The sequence below is a fragment of the Oncorhynchus mykiss genome, chromosome 2 (genome assembly GCF_013265735.2).
Source record: "Oncorhynchus mykiss isolate Arlee chromosome 2, USDA_OmykA_1.1, whole genome shotgun sequence".
Taxonomy (NCBI): domain Eukaryota; kingdom Metazoa; phylum Chordata; class Actinopteri; order Salmoniformes; family Salmonidae; genus Oncorhynchus; species Oncorhynchus mykiss.
This window is the reverse complement of record NC_048566.1, coordinates 83,532,952-83,547,434: the sequence shown is the minus strand read 5'-3', so window position 1 is coordinate 83,547,434 and position 14,483 is coordinate 83,532,952. Positions and strand designations below refer to the sequence as shown.

The 14,483-nt window shown below is 40.9% G+C and overlaps 1 protein-coding gene across 1 annotated transcript in view; it reads right to left on the bottom strand.

Annotated features, from left to right (window-relative positions):
* LOC110502224 (neural-cadherin-like) overlaps positions 1–14,483 on the bottom strand; it is a 113,148-nt gene that overhangs the window by 63,862 nt on the left and 34,803 nt on the right. Inside the window, exons 12-16 of the mRNA XM_036934304.1 lie at positions 14,164–14,331; positions 13,574–13,823; positions 9,874–10,001; positions 9,361–9,547; positions 3,629–3,772 (exon numbers count right to left, since the gene is read on the bottom strand). Coding sequence (XP_036790199.1) covers positions 3,629–3,772; positions 9,361–9,547; positions 9,874–10,001; positions 13,574–13,823; positions 14,164–14,331 — 877 coding nt within the window. The remainder of the gene's footprint in view (positions 1–3,628; positions 3,773–9,360; positions 9,548–9,873; positions 10,002–13,573; positions 13,824–14,163; positions 14,332–14,483) is intronic.

The window sequence follows — 14,483 nt, the reverse complement described above, 5'->3', positions numbered from 1 at the left end:
TTGGCTAAGGTGTTTGTAAACTTCGACTTCAACTGTATATACAGTACCAGTCAAAGGTTTGGACACACCTACCTAAGAGTTTTTCTTAATTTTTTACTATTTTCTACATTGTAGAATAATAGTGAAGCCATCAACACTATGACATAGCACATATGGAATCATTTAGTAAGCAAAGAAATATATATTTTAGATTCTTCAAAGTAGCCACCCTTTGCCTTGATGACAGCCTTGCGCACTCTCGGCATTCTCTTAACCAGCTTCACCTGGAATGCTTTTCCAGCAGTCTTGAAGGAGTTCCCACATATGCTGAGCACATGTTGGGTGCTTTTCCTTCACTCTGCTGTCCAACTCATCCCAAACCATCTGAATTGAGTTGAGGTTAGGTGATTTTGGGGTCCAGGTCATCTGATGCAGCTCTTCTTCTTGGTCAAATAGCCATTACACAGTTTAGAGGTGTGTTGGGTCATTGTCCTGTTGAAAAACAAATAATTGTCCTACTAAGAGCAAACCAGATGGAATGGTGTATCACTGCAGAATGCTGTGGTAGCCATGCTGGTTAAGTGTGCCTTGAATTCTAAATAAATCACTGACAGAGTCACCAGCAAAGCACCCCCACACCGTCTCACCGCCTCCTCCATGCTTCACGGTGGAAACCACACATGCGGAGATCATCCATTCACCTACTCTGCATCTCACAAAGACACAGCGGTTGGAACCAAAAATCTCAAAATTGGACTCATCAGACCAAAGGACAGATTTCCACCAGTCTAATGTCCATTGCTCATGTTTCTTATACCAAGCAAGTCTCTTCTTATTATTGGTGTCCTTTAATAGTGGTTTCTTTGCAGCAATTTGATCATGATCCTGATTCACGCAGCCTCTGAACAGTTGGTGTTGAGATGCTGCTGTTACTTGAACTCAGTGAAGCATGTATTTGGGCTGCAATTTCTGAGGCTGGTAATTAATTTATCCTCTGCAGCAGAGATAACTCTGGGTCTTCCTTTCCTGTGGTGGTCCTAATGAGAGCCAGTGTTATTTCATAGTGTTGATGTCTTCACTGTTATTCTACAATGTAGAAAATAGTTTTAAAAAATAAAGAAAAACCCTGGTTGTGTCTAAACTTTTGACTTGTACTGTATATCCATTGATTCTTGAAGAATATAACTTATAAATGCCTCATGAGCTTAGTTCAACTGTCACAATCCATGCAAACCCAAAATATGAGCTTGTTTTACTCCAATGTTTGTAATCATTGTAAATGTAAACAAACACTTTATAACTTCATAACATGGTTAAAACAATAATTTTCATATCATGGATGGTCAGTCCTTGCATCCATACTGTAGCTCTGTCTACTAATCTGAGAATGGTTATATTTCTTCAGTCCCACCCCTCAGATTTTAACCATAACAGTGGCGGGGTGCCCATTTTGTTATTGTTACATTTGTAGATTTGCCCTTTAAAGAGCTGCATATTATCAAGATATCAAAGTGTCACGAACAAAAGGTAAACAATTGCCCTATAGCAAATGCAGCATATGACAAAATTCCCCAAACAGCGTGCCCAACGAAAGAAAGGCACCCTTTGTGAAAATGTCCTCTTTTTTTATTAGTTTTCTTAAATATTTTTCAGATTTGCACTCTCAAAATCACACTTTCTAAAGATATTTTTTTTTTATTGTAATTTGATGTTCTAAGTCCACAACAATGCTTAAACCACGTCATGGAACCATTTTGGAGGTCTGGGAAAATGGAGTATTTTTGTAATAATAATGTATTCTTTTTTTGTTTTTTCTCAATCAGATTTGTTGGACCTGGCTCCCCAGTGGGTGGGTCTGTGTCCACCCAGGCCCACCTATGCCTACGCCCCTGATGCAAACAGGGCATGATGACTGAATTGTGCATCACAAAAAGCCTACAGCATCAACCAAGACTGAAGATCATACTTTTTCAATACCTGGTTTACATACCCATTGTTGCCTTAGTTAGAATTTACTGGTAGATATCATGAGTTGAAACATCTTTCCTACCTACCCTGCAGGCTACCGATGTCATTCTTCTGTGAGCTGCTCCATGTCAAAACCAGTTGAGAGCTGTGTGCTCTTGCTGCCTGCAGATGATAGTCAGTTGAAACTAGGCTGTGTGCGGTGTGCATGTGAATATATTTCACATGGTTTGCAAATGTTTGAGCCACTGCGCAAACATGTCTATACTAGATATAAAGACTGCAGGTATTACTGTTTCAAGAAAGAATTGTATATATTTGGCCTGGCAAAGCGGTTTTATGCGCTTACTGAATGGAAGTTGATAATTACACGTTTCTTACTCTGCTGGTCTCGGGTGGTCTCTGGAAGAAATGACGAGTCCTCACTGTCCGAGACCGAGTCAAGACCAAGTACAAATGTATCTGACACTGAGACAAGACCAAGAAACTCAAAATGTGGTCTTGAGACCAGACTCGAGACAGGTTGAGTACTACAGTATAGCACTTTTTATGTAGCCTACTTTTGGCCAGCTAACCACCGATCAAGCAACATTATGGACTAAACGTTCAAATCCTGTTGCTGACAGATTATTTTGCTGGAACAATATAGGTCAAATTAAGATCCTACATCTGTATGTCACTATGAGGGTTGAGAAATCAATGAGGAAGTAGATCTCCAGTGTGTGTCCATGGAGACCGTCCTGTGGGCTAATTTAGCCAGATAAAATAGTCCTATGGATATTTCATGACTCCCCTTTAAACCAGTCTGTTGTGTTAAAGGAGCTACAAACCCAATGAAAATACTAGTCTAATCTCTGCTATTAACATAAATCAGCAGACAAAGTGCTCCCTCAGGGCTTTCCTATAAGCTTCTAGTTGAGCCCATGTGTGGATAAAAAAAAGACAGATTGGGTTTAGGCTCCTTTAAATGCTGGGGGCTGGTGTTGTCTGGTTGTTCATCTTGGCTTGGTTGCAGCTAGTGCTAAATAGGCTACCCTATAAACTAAGCAGCACCAACCCCCGCTTGCGATAAATACTTGATTAACAACCCAAAACATAGCTGATATTACAGAGAGTGTTGCCGCTGTACAGGGGATAAACTGGTTTATCACACCAAATCCCACCCACCTACTGTACTGTGCAGGAGAAGTGTGTCTGTCTTTTTAGAACATATGTAGTGTTGCATTACTTGACTATTAAATGGCTGCGTCTTAATGTAGCATGGTGCTCAGCTTATCTCGTCTCAGCATGATTCCAGCAGAGCTACATCCAGATGGGGAGATGGCACTTGTGGTGTGTCATTTTGGAACATTTTAACCCTTCAATGCACACATTGTCTCTAAAACTAGACGAGTCTAGGTTTGGGAAAAATGTAATTCTGTGATTGACAGTTACCTCTGCCCAAAGTCTAATGTCTTACCAATGACAGTTTTGGCCCTGCACAGAATGTGAAAAATGTACTTTTCCCTCAACTTTTTCATGAAATGTTATACCTGTGCCAGGTTACCTGCCTCACTGGCTTAACATGCACTCCTGAGAAAAAAATGCATGTTACACATTCACTAATTTCACTGCCATTAGTGCAAAAGTGCCATCACTGGTGGAAATTCTTGGGCTTCGCTGCTCTCTCTCTTTTCTTCCATACCTTCATCTTCGTCATTAGCACTGACAGTGACAACAGCCAGGCCGATATCTGCATCCTCGTCAACCCCAACTTCATAGAGGCGCTGAGCAAAGACGGGTTTGTTATCGTTCACGTCGCTGATGAAAACCCGCACATATGCTGTGTCTGCAAGAAGAACGACAAGCAAGAGAGAGATTAAACACCATACAGCTACAACTCGCTCTGTCGTCCTCCTCTCTCTCATCTCATCCTTACACTTCTCTTTCCATCTCTTCCAATCCCTCTTTTCATCAGAGGATGTTGTCAGTCAGTGTGAGCCAATGACACTCTTGTGGGGAGCGAAGCACTTAACCTAATGTAATGTGCCTCACTTGACATGCAAATCAGAAATAATGTTATTGTCAACAAGGTGTTCGGGATTACAGAAAGTATTCAACCAGGGTAGATGGTTCACTGTTTTAGCCAGGTAACATTTTGGCAGCAAAAAACTTCCTCGGGAACAGACTTTTCTGAAATAAAAAAAGTTGAAGAACCTATCCACTTCTCCTCTGGGGTGGCAAGTGTTTACATCTCTGTCTGTCTGGTTCCCTTTTCACACCATTCCTTGTTTTTAACTCGTACATAGATATATTTAGCTAAATACATTTTGTGACGTGTTTGGCAGATGTGATAGGCTCAGTAGGTAGGAACATGGCCATGTACTGCTATTTTTCTGTCTGCATTCCCTTGCACTCTCTCTCTCCCTCCCTCCTTCCGGGGGTAAACCCGACAGACAGATAGTATTTACTAAGGAGATGAGCCCTTCTGCTGGTGCAGATATGTGGTAGAAGACAGCGCTAACACAGCGCTAAGGTTCATTTGGAAATGCTAAGCAGCCCCCTCACATCCCCTAAAGAGAAGGCTTTGCTGTTCACCCTTACCCCTAATACCTTCTCCGCAAACATTTGTTAAAAACCCCTCACCCATAACGCAAACCTTCTTATAACATTACCTGCGATACCAAAACAGAATGCATTCTGTCATCATGTAGGACAAAGCCAAACAGAAATTCTGATTTCTGAACAGTCAATTGAGAAATTGAAAAATGTTTTGTAAAACGATGTACCACAACGCTCACAGCGTTTTTTTCTATAGGGAAGAGACAAGAGGCTGTCTGATTACGCTTGTTCTCGCAGGAGGAAAATGAATAGAATGCACTAGGCAATTCTTGTCTATGTAAAACAATGTGCATAGTGCATGAATTCATTTTTAGTTTTGATTGATTTACGTTTTTTCCAGATGAGGGATGAGAAGAGAATCCTCCAGCCCATTGGGTATCTCACTATACCCCCATGTGCCATGTCTTGAAATATGCAGAGAGACAGATTAAAAGTATGTTACATTGTAATACTTCTGACAGCCAATTTTCTGGCTCTGCCCAAAACTTCTGGACCTTATAGCATTCCCAGAAAGCATAGATTATTAAGTCATATATTCATTTTACACATAAGACATGGCTCTGCCATTGTGCTGCAGAATTTGTGGATAATAAATTCGATATATTAGTTTACTCTGGATTAAGTGTACATTTTAGTTAACTGTAATTTCATTAGGTATGCTTCAACTTTCCCTCCATCTTGTTCAAATTGGTCTGCCATGTAGTACACTTCTGTCTATAGCTAACATGAGCTGTTCAGTATGTGTGGGTAATCCTTTCTACCGTTGCATTTCTGAAAGGTATCACTAACAACAACAAATGTGTTGCTAAGGCGCTCCACCTTCTGGAGGATCAAGTTTTGAACTCAGTGGATTACCCAGTGGAAGCAAAGTATGATCGCTAAGGAGAAAATTCATGCGTATGATTGCAAATGCGTATGGAGTCGAAAAGAGAACACAGAAGGCTGTGTTGAATTAAACACCTGTCTATGGATTACAACATTAAACTAAGGGCAACCATGGCATCTGTGACAGGGAGGGAAAAGCGTTCAAAATATGTATACGGTAAGAGAGTCTAGCTAGATATTATATTATGCATTTCTAATTTTGTCAGAAAGTCAATTTCATTGCAAGTTAAAGCGTACTGTTAAGTAGCTAGCTAACCTTAGCTGGCTGGCTAGCTAACATTACGTGTATTATCTGTGTAGTAATATTATTCATATCTCAGAGCCATTTGCATTTCTAGTTATAGCCTAATGTTAGCTAGCTAGCTAACATTGAACCTAGTAGTTGGTTAGCTTTAGCTACTGTATGTGTACATTCATGCAGGGAAGTAACGTTAAGAGTTGGGATTGGTTCATTGTTTATCTAGCTAGCTAACTACATGTCTAAACAAAAGACTCCACTAGGCAAGTAACCATTTCACGGTACCGTTTACACCTTCTGTATCCTGTGCATGTGACAAATAAACCTAGTTTTTATTTGATATAGTTTGTGTTTATCAGAGATGGTAATGTGAAGAACAACATGACCTGCACCAATGTCAAATTAGGATATAACGTTAGGCCAATGACACAGTGTCCAAGTTCAAAAATTCTCAGGTAGAACGCCCTGCTTTTGTATCACAGCCGGCCATGACTGGGAGACCCATGAGGCGACACACAATTGGGCCGGCATCATCCAGGATAGGCAAGAGTTTGGCCGGACGGGATGTCCTTGTCCCAACGCGCTCTAGCAACTCCTTGTGGTGGTCCGGGCGCCTGCAAGCTGACTTGCGTCACCAGTTATACGGTGTTTCCCCCAACACATTGGTGCGGCTGGGTTCCGGGTTAAGCGAGCAGAGTGTCAATAAGCAGTGTGGCTTGACAGGGTCGTGTTTCGGAGGACGCATGGCTCTCAACCTTCACCTCTCCCGAGTCCATATGGGAGTTGCAGCGATAGGACAAAACTGTAACTACCAATTGGATATCATGAAATTGGGGAGAAAAAGGGGGAAAAGTACAAAATAAAATAATATACACTACCGTTCAAAAGTTTGGGATCATTTAGAAATGTCCCTGTTTTTGAAAGAAAATCATTTTTTTTGTCCATTAAAATAACATTAAATCGATCAGAAAGACAGTGAAGACATTGTTAATGTTGTAAATGACTATTGTAGCTGGAAACGGCTTTTATGGAATATTTACGTAGGCGTACAGAGGCCCATTATCAGCAACCATCACTCCTGTGTTCCAATGGCACGTTGTGTTAGTAAATCCATGTTTATCATTGTAAAAGGCTAATTGATCATTAGAAAACCCTTTTGCAATTATGTTAGCACAGCTGAAAACTGTTGTGCTGATTAATGAAGCAATAAAACTGGCCTTCTTTAGACTAGTTGAGTATCTGGAGCATCAGCATTAGTGGGTTCAATTACAGGCTCAAAATGGCCAGAAACAAATAACTTTGTTCTGAAACTCGTCAGTCTATTCTTGTTCTGAGAAAGGAAGGCTATATATCATGATTAGTAGAAAGCAAATTACAGACTCCTCTTTAAATTTAACCCTCTCTCCACTGGGATTCTCTGCCTCTAACCCTATTACAGGGGCTGAGTCACTGGCTTACTGGTGCTCTTCCATGCCGTCCCTAGGAGGGGTGCGTCACTTGAGTGGGTTGAGTCACTGACGTGATCTTCCTGTCTGGGTTGGCACGCCCTCCCCCCCCCCCCTTGGGTTGTGCAATGGCGGAGATCTTTGTGGGCTATACTCGGCCTTGTCTCAGGATGGTAAGTTGGTGGTTGAAGATATCTTCTAGTGGTGTGGGGGCTGTGCTTTGGCAAAGTGGGTGGGGTTATATCCTGCCTGTTTGGCTCTGTCCTGGGGTATCGTCGGATGGGGCCACAGTGTTTCCCGACCCCTCCTGTCTCGGCCTCCAGTATTTATGCTGCAGTAGTTTATGTGTCAGGGGCTAGGGTCAGTCTGTTATATCTGGAGTATTTCACCTGTCTTATCCGGTATCCTGTGTGAATTTAAGTATGCTCTCTCTAATTCTCTCTCTCTTTCTTTATTTCTCTCTCTCTCAGAGGACCTGAGCACTAGGACCATGCCTCAGGACTACCTGGCCTGATGACTCCTTGCTGTCCCCAGTCCACCTGGCCGTGCTGCTGCTCCAGTTTCAACTGTTCTGCCAGCGGCTATGGAACCCTGACATGTTCACCGGACGTGCTACCTGTCCCAGACCTGCTGTTTTCAACTCTCTAGACAGCAGGAGCAGTAGAGATACTCTGAATGATTGGCTATGAAAAGCCAACTGACATTTACTCCTGAGGTGCTGGCCTGTTGCACCCCCGACAACCACTGTGATTATTATTATTTGACCCTGCTGGTCATCTATGAACATTTGAACATCTTGGCCATGTTCTGTTATAATCTCCATCCGGCACAGCCAGAAAAGGACTGGCCACCCCTCATAGCCTGGTTCCTCTCTACGTTTCTTCCTAGGTTTTGGCCTTTCTATGGAGTTGTTCCTTGCCACCGTGCTTCTACATCTGCATTGCTTGCTGTTTGGGGTTTTAGGCTGTGTTTCTGTACAGCACTTTGAGATACCAGAAGGGCTTTGTAAATACATTTGATTTGATTTGATACTCCTCCCTTCACAGTACAGAGCAAACTGGCTCTAACCGGAATAGAAAGAGGAGTGGGAGGCCCCGGGGCACAACTGAGCAAGAGGACAAGTACATATTATATATTTATATATATATATATATGCTTTCATTTCATCACACTCACAACCAAAAGCTATTTTCTATTGATCTTGTTGTGAGTTTATTTCCCTGTAATAATGAATAAAAATGAGCTGAAGTTAAGATTTTGTCAGCTATAAGATATGGCCATTATTTGAACTTCACATTAACTAACTAGCTAACAAGCTAGAAACGAACCAAAACATTGTTTAGAAAGTTTATTTTAGTTGCCTGGTTTGCTAGATTGACATACAGTATACTAAATTCATTTTTAAATGGATGGGTATATTGGTTTTAAAATACACCAGTTATGCTATTTTGGACCACCCGGCTACTGATGTCATGCAGCCTGTCATTTTTGTGTTTATACTTTTTCATAACGACAATGACAAGTTTGATGTTGGACGACAATAAAATGTTCATAATGTCACTGCGACAACTTTATACAGACATGTCGATAGACGTTGTATAAACCAGCCTTTAGTCTAGAAATCTTTGGTTGTTTTGTACACTAGAGTACTCACTCTGTTTAGCACATGGCCTCACATGTGAATCATTAAAAAGATGGGTGGGGCTAAGGCTTAAGATGGTGGGCATGATGCTGAATGGGTGTAGACAAAAAAAGAGCTCTCTAGTAGGTATACCCAAACATTCAAGGGCCATTTCCTCAAAAGTGGGGTTACAAGATTATAAACTTTCAAAGCAGAATTACTTTTCCATTGTTCTGCTGTACTGTATGTACTGTATGATATACCATTTTCTAGCTCTGAGTCTCTACTTTTATCCAACATAAAAAACACAATTTCATATTTTGCTACGTAAGACCGATCCGAGCAGGTCGGTCACATACTGTATACCAAACTGGAAAAAAACAGACTGAAACAGGGAGGGAGTAAGTGAACTTAGAAACTCGTTTTTGTTACCCGTTGCAAACCTTTTTGCTACGTTGTGCCCTAATAAATACAACCCAGCCCTCACCAGAAAAGAGTGCCTTGGTCCTCCTTTCTTTTTGATGACCAATAAACCCCTTTTTCCAAAGAGCAACTTCTATCGACCAAAATGTACTATTGTGTACCTTAGTAGCGCTTCCCTTCCTCCTCTTACTACCAGCTCTCACCAGAGTTGGGCTGTTTGTTCCTCCCAGGCCGTGCTGACTCCATGCCGTCTTCAGACTGAACCTCCAGTAGGTAGGATCCCTGCGCCTCGCGGTCAAACACAGCCTCTGTATAAATGGAGCCCAGCTCTGGATCTACACGAAATAGACGGTGGTCCCCACTACTGTCACTCAAGAGGGAGTAAGTGATCTATAGGGCCACGACAGAGTACAATTAATGATGGTTCCCATATTAAGAAGTGAACACATTACAGAAATGTGATGAGTTCCTGATATGGATGCCTTATAGCATCATTCTATCACATCCTTGTGGTCAACGACTGTTCATAGAAACTAGAGTCACTGCAACATAATCCTTATATAAGTTCTCCTTCACAGTCGTATGGTCAAAGCCACACAGGCAGAATAACACACAGTCCCAACCACTTGACCACCACAGCTATGTGATATTAAGTTATGGATGGGTGAATGGATGTTGTGTTGTGCTGTGTTAGATGTTGCAGATGTGCCACTCACCTGTCCATTGAAAGCCAGGTCCTTGTCTTGAGCAGACACCTGGAGGACCATGGTCCCCACCTTGGCTCCCTCCGTCACTGAAGCCTCATAGATGGAGGAGGTGAAGAATGGAACATTGTCGTTCACATCTAAGAGACAAGATTGAAAACATAATTATTTAGAAACTATATCCAGGACTCAAAATGAAAAATGTTCATTGGTATCACTGGTGCTCCCAACTTAAATAATTTAGGAGCACCACGGAATTTAGGAGCCCCAGAAAATAAGATTGTTTTAATTGATAGAGATACAGTCTACATTGGCCCTATATGAATTCTAGCTAATTACATGTTGTGCCCTAGAACCTAATATGTAACACTGTAAATACATTCAATTATTATAATAGCTAAAATGTTGATACTGTACTGTACCTGTCATTGAACTTACAAAGTCATTTGTGGAATATCAGGTTTCTACATTGTGTAAAAGCACTATTTTCCTACTGAGACGCATTATTACATTGATAATTGTACATTGTCTCTTTAAAAATGTCAAATGTTTGACTACATGCAAGATATCTGTCATTCATTTATTGCTATGATCATTGGTCTCCTGAAGAAGAAGCCATCCCTTTTCCTTTCTTTCTGTGCCCCCAAATGTTTGGATATACTGGTAAAGTTACCAGGGCCCGGTTTCCCGATAGCAATGGAATTTAGGCTTTTGAGTGTTTTAACAATGCAAATTTCCTATAAAGGCTGAAGCTGTAACATGCGTTTCCCAAAACATGTGCCAATACTGATAGGATCGAAAGAAAGGCAGCGCTGATCTCTGATCAGCTTTCTCCATTCAAATCTTACCTGAACATTATAATTATTTCACAACACTGATGACGGATCAGCTCATAGAGAGGCTGCAAATATTGAGGCGGCTTATTCTAATGCTTACCCAATAATAATGCACTTAATCACAGACTCATTTGGCACATCATTGCGCACATGTTGTTACACATCATGAAATATATTGAGGCAACAATTACAGACAGTGTAGCCTACAAACATAACTCAATTGACTGAACTTTACATTTCAATATGACTTACAGTGTCTTCAGAAATAATGTATACCACTTGACATATTGCACATGTTGTTGTGTTTCAGCCTGAATTCAAAATGGATTAAAAAATAATAATTCTCACCCATCTACACAAAATACCCCATAATCACAAAATGAAAACATGTTTTTAGAAATGTTTGCACATTTATTGAAAATTAAATACAGTAATATATCATTAATATACGTAAGTAACCACACAGTCAATACATGTTAGAATCATATTTGGCAGTGATTATAGCTGAGTCTTTCTTGGTAAGTCTCTAAGAGCTTTGCACACCTAGATTGTACAATTTTTGGCCAATATTATTTTCAAAATTCTTCAAACTGTCAAATTGCTTGTTGATCCTTGCTAGACAACCATTTTCAAGTCTTGCCATACATTTTCAAGCAGATTTAGGCCAAAACTATAACTCGCAACTATAACTCTGTCTTCTTGGTAAGCAACCTCAGTGTAGATTTTGCCTTGTGTTTTAGGTTATTGTCCTGCTGAAAGGTGAATTAATCTCCCAGTGTCTGGTGGAAAGCAGACAGAACCACGTTTTCTTATAGAATTTGTTTGCACTTAGCTCCATTCCATTCATTTTTTATCCCCAAAACTACCCCGTCCATAACAATTCCAAGCGTGCCCATAACATGATGCTGCCACCACTACACTTGAAAATATGGAGAGTTGTACTCAGTAACGTGTTGTATTGTATTTGCACAAACATAACACGTTGTATTCAGGACAAACAGTTCATTGTTGCCTTGTTGCAAACAGGATGCATCTTTTGGAATATTAGTATTCTGTACAGGCTTCTTTCTTTGTGTGCTGTCAATTATGTTAGTATTGTGGAGTAACTACAATGTTGTTGATCCATCCTCACTTTTCTACTATCACAGCCATTAAACTCTGTTCAGTATTTAAAACCTGTTAAGGATATGGCAGACATACGCCCCCTTTGGAGAGATTGGGTACCCCTAGTAAACTGGAAAAAAAATCTGTCAAAAATTGCTAATATATGCAAAAATTATTATTGGATAGAAAACACTCTAAAGATTCTAAAACCGTTGGAATTATGTCTGTAAGTATAGCAGAACTCACAGGGCAGGCATTCTTCCAAACTAGTTTTTGTGGCCATGAAAGTTGGAGCAACTTTGACGTCATGGCCCCCACCCTTCCCAACCAGCTATGATTCTGGGGACACTTTCTATCTCTTCCGCTAGATGTCCTCTTTCATTAGAGCTTCAAATGGTTCAAATCCCGTGAGAATTGACCCTATGGGAGTGAAATTAGTGCGTGCCACGAGAGAATAGGCTGTGCGTATGGGCGCGAATTGGTCCCAGCCATTCCTTTGTTTCCAGCACTCAAGAGAAGGGCAGACGATGGCCGATTGAATTGAAGTTTGTTTTGCATGTCTAAAACATCATAAAGCTTGCTTCTGCACTTGACCTGTTTAGTCGACATATAATGTGTAATTTTGAAGTTTTGATGCGCAACTTATCCGGACCAGAGGACGTTTTGGGTGCATTTCAGCTGATGTTATTAGCAGTAGCTAATACAAAGACGCAAGACTTGAAACCAAACGATGTATTGGGTAAGTATGAAGCCTTCCAGAACATTCTGAACGAAGACCATCGAAGGTAAGGGAATATTTATGCTTAAATCTGTGTTTCTGTTGACTCCAACATTACGTGGAAATGTAGCTTGGAACTGAGCGCTGTCTCAGCATATGGAATAGTGTGCGATTTCTGTAACTTTAAAAATAAATCTAACACAGCGGTTGCATAAAGAAGCAGTGTATCTTTCTAACTATATGTAGAACATGTATATTTAGTCAAAGTTTATGATGTCTATTTACGTTAACTTGCCGCGCTACATAGATTTCCTGCGGGCATTTTTGAGTAATTTCTGAAGGTGAACTCACTGTAAATGGACATTTATGGATATAAATGGCATATTATTGAAAAAAAAAAATATGTACTGTGTAATATGTCATATTACTGTCATCTGATGAAGATTTTCAAAAGGTTAGTGAGCGATTTATTTTTTAATCCTGCGTTTGTTGATTGCATGTTTTGGCTATTGAAATGAGCTGTGTCTGGTGGTGGTTTTACATATATATGTGCTATGTTTTCGCCGTAAAACATTTTAGAAATCTGACTTGCTGGCTAGATGAACAAGATGTTTATCTTTCATTTGAGCTATTGGACTTGTTAATGTGTGGAGGTTAAATATTTTTAAGAATATTTTTGCGTTCCATGCGCCACCGTTTCAGCTGAACGTGGGAGGGTTGATTCCCAATTGGGAACCAGTATCGTAGACAGGTTAAGCTTTTCACTGACTTTGTGCTAATGGATGTATACAATTACAGATTTCAAAGAATAATGTTATATAATTATAGCTGAGAAAAAGTAACGTATGAGTCATGGATCAATGTCAACAGAAGACAATAATGAATGCTTACAATTCACCCAGGGGCTGCTTTAACTTCCTCTGAAGTGACATTTTCACTTAGTCTCCCAGTGACATCAATTCATGACTCAGTAAAAAAAAATTGATGTTAAGTGGAAGTTAGGATTTGCCCCCTAGTGATGGGGCATTTGCATGGTGTCTGAGTTGAGACCTACCTGTGACATTGACATAGATGGTGGTGAATGCAGCCAGTGGTACCGCTGCTAAGTTCTGAGCCCGCACCCTCAGGGAGAAACTGGGCGTGGTCTCGTAGTCCAACGGCTCCGAAACCAGGATGGAGGCTGAGCCATCCTCGCGATTGGGCGACAGGTAGAAGCGCACGGGCATGTTAGTCTCCGGGACCACACCCTCCTCCAGGTTATAGGTCACCCTGGGGTCGCCTAGCAACGAGGTTGCTTTGATCGTCTGACAAAAACAGAACACAAACAATATTTTTTGGGGGGTAAATATGACAAAAACATTCAATGTTATACAATCTTATACACTCCGGTATAATATTGAGGTAATTTGTTTGTGGAGCAACAATTAGCGCTCATTGTCAAGTCAATTAGTGCTTACTGATTAAATCAGAGCGTTTAACCGAAAATGTAATCAACTAAAAAAAGTAATGAACATTTCTGCAAAAAAATGTACTAATGTGTATGCAGCCAGCAAACCAAATAGCTAAAAAGAAGGTACCCCCATATGCCATAATGAGATTGGCTTCCCATGCCACCCAGGCTGGTACCCGGACTGTTCCACGCACCACAATGGGAGTATCCCTGGCAGTGTTCTCTGGGATGACCACGCTGTAGCTGTCCTTTTCCCACTGCGGGGGCTGGTTCTTCACATTGGTAATGGTCACAGACATCTCTACAGATGTGCTGCGGTTCCCCCCGTCCGTGGCCATAATCTCCCGGGTAATGGAGGACCTCTGAAGTCAAAACAATAGCAAGGAAATATGATTCTGTCTGAAATACGGTTAATTAAGTTCATTAAGCCTGACATGGTCCAGTAAGTTTATGGGACTGTATTTTATACTGCTATATAGCTGTATCACCTGCCCTGATCAATTTTACCCTGCTT